Source organism: Montipora foliosa, chromosome 4, assembly GCF_036669935.1.
Source record: "Montipora foliosa isolate CH-2021 chromosome 4, ASM3666993v2, whole genome shotgun sequence".
NCBI lineage: Eukaryota > Metazoa > Cnidaria > Anthozoa > Scleractinia > Acroporidae > Montipora > Montipora foliosa.
The window spans coordinates 28,167,015-28,172,014 of record NC_090872.1 but is presented as its reverse complement, the minus strand read 5'-3'; the positions used below and the strand labels follow the sequence as shown (position 1 = coordinate 28,172,014).

General features: G+C 39.7%; 1 protein-coding gene across 2 annotated transcripts in view; it reads right to left on the bottom strand.

Moving 5' to 3' along the window:
- Nucleotides 1-2,634: 2,634 nt before the first annotated feature.
- LOC137999146 (uncharacterized) overlaps nt 2,635-5,000 on the bottom strand; it is a 31,238-nt gene continuing 28,872 nt past the window's right edge. For both annotated transcript variants that reach the window (XM_068844988.1, XM_068844989.1), the window contains 2 exons: nt 3,458-3,562; nt 2,635-2,861 (listed from right to left, as the gene is read on the bottom strand). In XM_068844988.1, the coding sequence (XP_068701089.1) occupies nt 2,733-2,861; nt 3,458-3,562 (234 nt within the window). In that variant the 3' untranslated portion in view covers nt 2,635-2,732. The remainder of the gene's footprint in view (nt 2,862-3,457; nt 3,563-5,000) is intronic.

The following is a 5,000-nucleotide window of genomic DNA, read 5'->3' as shown; positions in this document are numbered from 1 at the left end:
TTGCGAAAATCAGTCAAACTGAAAGACCCCTTCATGTTTTTTGTGGCTACTAAGTGGTTCAATAATCAACAACTATTCACTGAAGTGGAGGTGGCCAGGTGACACTGAGGTGAATACACTAAAACAGTGAGATAATCTAGCACAAAAAAGTGATTTTAACTCTATTTCTGCAAAGATTACAATATTTTCGAGCGCAAATCCCGCGAAAGTTGCTCGGAGGTGAATAGCAAAGGATATCCCGAGTTTGAGTAGCCAATCAGGGCGCGCGCTTAGCGCTATCCACTGTTTTAGTATATACTAAATAGAGGATATTACATGGCCGCGCGGGGATACGAATTTTATCTTCGAGTGCTGAAAGTATCTCTCACGAGTGAGCAAAGCAAACGAGTGAGAGATACTTTCAGCACGAGAAGATAAAATTCGTATCCCCGAGCGGCCATGTAATGTTCTGTTTATCATATAGATATTGATGAAATGTCTCGATTTAAAACAACTTGTTTTATTCATTTTCGATATGATGAAAAAGTGTTCACCAACCACTAAAACACGCATGTTGTGTAACATGAAACAAGATATGAAAGTTATGAAAAACAAATCATGAAAATGTAAAATTTGCAATAAAAATGTTAATGCAGTAGAGAAGAATTATATTAGAGCACTAAAGTATCGTACAATGAAGAGGAAGCTCGCGTTTTATTGGCTAATCGCGTTCGTTTCCATGACGACAGCTATATCCTTACATGCGTGCGGTGAAGATATGATTTTTTAGTAAAAGGAGAAATCCTGGTATTTCATGAGTATCTATATAATAATAAGAGATATCTCATTACCTTTTGGATAACGTTTTAGTTCACTTACCGAGAAATCGTGCATCTTCTTTCCCTTCTCAGTCTCCGTGTCGTAAACAGGCGAATTATGAACTTTGTACGCCGCTAGTGAAATTGCAAGAATCGTTAAGAGTAGAACGGCTAAGATCACTCTCATATTGGCTGCGTTGTGAATAAGGCCTTTGCTGTAAAAATCTGATTTCGGAAGAGACTAAGCAATCGAAGACAACTGGGCAACAGCTTTTTGATATGTGTTCACCTGATATTTAAATCCTCTAACTTTGAGCTGTGACAGCAATAATGGTTACAACCGCTTTCGTGATTGGTTCACAGGACAATTAATCCAATTTAATATACTTTCAACAGAATCAATCGACTTCAATTTCGAAAGTAATGGAGCTGCATATTTGTTATAACCAACGAAAGAGTAAGAGGGTGAAAACAGCAGCGTGGTACCTAAGAGAAAGTAGTCTAATTTTTGGATTAAATGATCCAAACAATTGGAAATATACAAATATACAATAAGAATGGTTGATTAATTAACTTTAGAACTTCCATTTTGACCATAAAAGTCATAAATTTAGGCTGTATACGGAGAGATCCACTTAGAACGAAGTTGTTAGCATAAACGTGAGTGGTAAATAAAGTGCGCTGTGTTGTATATTTCAGTTACGTAGTAAATCGCCTTTCCCCTATGACGCTCGTAAACGTCGTTGCTTGAATTTCTCCTCCCCATGAGAATTCAACAGCTGTGGACGTTTACGCAGCTGTTTGCAGATAACGCTCTCCAAGCAAACAAAAACGTACAGAATAAGTAAAACGGTCGCACGACTATAAGCAACCTTTGACTGTCGAAAACTTGGCTTCCAGAAACAGACCATTACGGTATGCGATAAGAGCTCAATCATTGAACATAATGCTCTTCAGTTCAATACTCGAGGATTCTGTTTCGCGTAGGCGCAGCCATTGAGAGAACAGAGAGCTTTAGCAACGACGACGGGAACGGCAACGAGAACGTCATCACAAAACATAAATTCTCATTATTGTAATTACTTCACGACTATTCCAAGTTTTTTAACGCGAGAAAGGTATGGCAGTCCCTCAGAAATAAAAACCTTATGAGCGGCGCTTTTTGTAGGGGAGAAGATGAAAATTTTTCTCCAAATGCTGACGTCCTTCTTAAAACCTTAAAGTTGGTCATTTCACGTTGTTGTTTTGCTGACGACGTCAAAGAAATAGACAAAAATGAAAAACGCACGTGCAAAGCGTGCCGGCAAAGCTATTGTCTTTGGCCACTAAATATGCAAATTTTGACGTTCTCGTTGACGTCGCCGTTGTCGTTGCTAAAACTCCCTATTTTTCATAGATCGAGGGACTGAAGGGAGGGGAGGGGGCGGGGCATTCAGGGTACAAGGTTGAGTGATGCGGATTTTCAATTAGCGAGTTACTGGTCGTTGGCTGCATCAAAAGCTTCAACGAAAGTTCATGGTTCACATTAAAAAAACTGCATAAGTTAGCACAAAAATGGCAGAAATTTCGAACGAAGACGATTTGGGCAATCGGATGGTCCCATGGCAAGCATGTGATTGGGTCAATCAATCTCCACGAGCAAAATCACTGTCTTCCCCCTTTCAAGTCTACTCGACCCAAGAGAAGCGTCGGCGAGCTTCCCTCCGACTTCCTTTCCCTCAGATTCTATGCTTCATGATAAAAGTTCGCCGTCCTTACGTTTTGTTGCCATTCACGATTATTTTGAAGACGTGCTACCACACCAAATAAAAAAACAAAACATAGGATGCAACATAGATAATCCAGTCATTAGATTTTATTGTTCGACCCAAGCCTTTTAGTTTATTTGCACCGACGGCATGATTACACTCTATGAGTCATTTTCAGAGACAATTTTCATGTTGAGCTCTCGTTGCCTTGTTCGTCTTTTACGCATTTCACGATGTCATCGAAGCACTCTTTCAAACGCATGCCATCTCGGGGTTTTTTCTTGCATTCGTGCTCAACCCTATTGACGCACTTGAGCTACAAAAGAAGAAAAAGGAAAGTTACTTTACCTAAGTTTTAATATTTATGGAAGCCGACTAAGAACTATTTCCTTTTCCTATGCTGGTGGTCCGTTTTACGGATATTTTGGGTTTCGGTTGCATAGATAGGAAAAAACCTGAGCAAGCCAACTAAATGGATATTTATGATCATGGAAGAATGCCTCACAAAGGTTTCACAGACCGTCATATTTTTAGATTTCTTTTTGGGGGACGTTACGTTTATTTAGTTTAAGTAATCGTTCATTAAGGCCGTTTTTCCGACCCACTGGTTGATACCGAATTCATTGACCTCTTGACGAGGTTTGACCTTTTCAAATAAGTCGAGTGTGCCTTACTTGGTTGAGGAGTAGCGCTAAAACGATTCAACATGTCCAGGTAATGTCCTATTTATCCAAAAAGGACATTACCTGGTCCGTGATTGCTATTTAATTGATTGACACTCTCCCTCCCCATTTCTTCCGCCTCTAGACCCCCCTGAGTTCGTCCTCTCCGGTTTACTCCCCTCACAATCCTCCCGGAGCCTTCCCACCCTATCGTCTCTGCTTTAGTCAGAATCTGAATTAATGATCTCACCTTTTCAGCGTTCTCGGGCATATCTTTCAGGAATTTTCTCACACATCCCATCAAAGGTTTCAATCTGTTCCTGGCCATACAGTCAATTAGATTTATCGCAGCCATCTAATAAATTAAAGCCAAAGATGTCATCGTTAATAGTAATTCACGAGGTAGCTTGTCTGAGGAGGTTGAACTTGATCATTTCAGAGCTGAAACAAGGGTAGCTGAAAGTGGGACCGGCCAAATTAAATCCATAAACTGGAAAGACAAATGGCTCTTGAATAGTTAATGAGACCGCTTCGATCGAATCACGTCGGACTAGACTCTATTTAAAGTCCCTGCAATTATTTTTAGCTGCGGACATGGAGTACAATCTAGTGGGAATCGTCGATTGGCGTTTGAATATATCATAGTTGCAGAGAGAGTGCGGTTCTTGACCCCAGGATCTCTTAATTCCACTCGCGGCCATACTATCTTAATTTAATTATGCTATTAACCGAGATTTAGTAGAAACTTAATAGTAGACTGTTAACGCTAAAATAATCCTAAAACGAGATGCTTCCGTGAAGCATACACTGGGTTGCCTGTGGAACGTGTTACAGGAAATCAGAAGGCACTGGATTGTGTGGTATTGAACTACAGCATTCCAGTCTCTGAAAAATAACAAATAAAAGAGAAGCGAGAAACATTGACTTCTGGGCTGACATGTTGATAATTTTCAAGTTGGGTCACAACTTCTTGTCACCACAAGTTTAAGCGTGCCCTCTGAGCATCTGACAGCTTTGTAATACCAAAGTTCACTGAAGTTACCCCTCTCCGGCGGGGTTAGTATCTGGATGGGAGACCAAAACAATATACCCCTCATAAAACAGAAGCATCGGATCGAAAATACTATTAACGCTAACAAATGCGAACTTAGCAAGGTACAGATTTTGTTAGCTTGCTTTATGCAAAACAAGAACATCATTCTAAAAGCTTATTCTACGCAAAAAGTAGGTTCTGAAGGTAATTTTGAGAGTGGAAATCAAGGTTACGCGGCAGACGGCAAATACGAACTCACGATTTAATTAAGTTAACACACCAAAAAGGCGCTAACCTCATTTTGACAAGAAAATGCTTTACTATTGCTATAAAAACTATCCAGTTAAGCTCGCATATCATAAAACATGCTGAATTCATAAAGGCCACCTTTTCCAGCGAACCATTTTTTGAAACAAACAACATATTTGCTATTAGAGGCAAAAACCCCTTCTATTTCATTACGTGCGTGAAGAGAAGAAAGTCAATCGTGTCAAATATGCGCAATATTGCAACAAACTAAATTTCAGGATCCAACCGTTTACATGAAGAACCTTTTCCTTGAATAATGAAGCACAAAGTACACGACAAGCTTTCTTTCAAATGATTCTTGGCTGTCACATTTCCAATTATTTTTTTTTACCTCAGGAAGACTGTGCAGAGTTGATCACAGATCCACGTAAGGTCTTCGATTCGTTCTCTGTCTTTGTTGAACCCATAAGTTACCAGAGAATTTTCCATTTGGTTTCAGTGTTCTAAATAA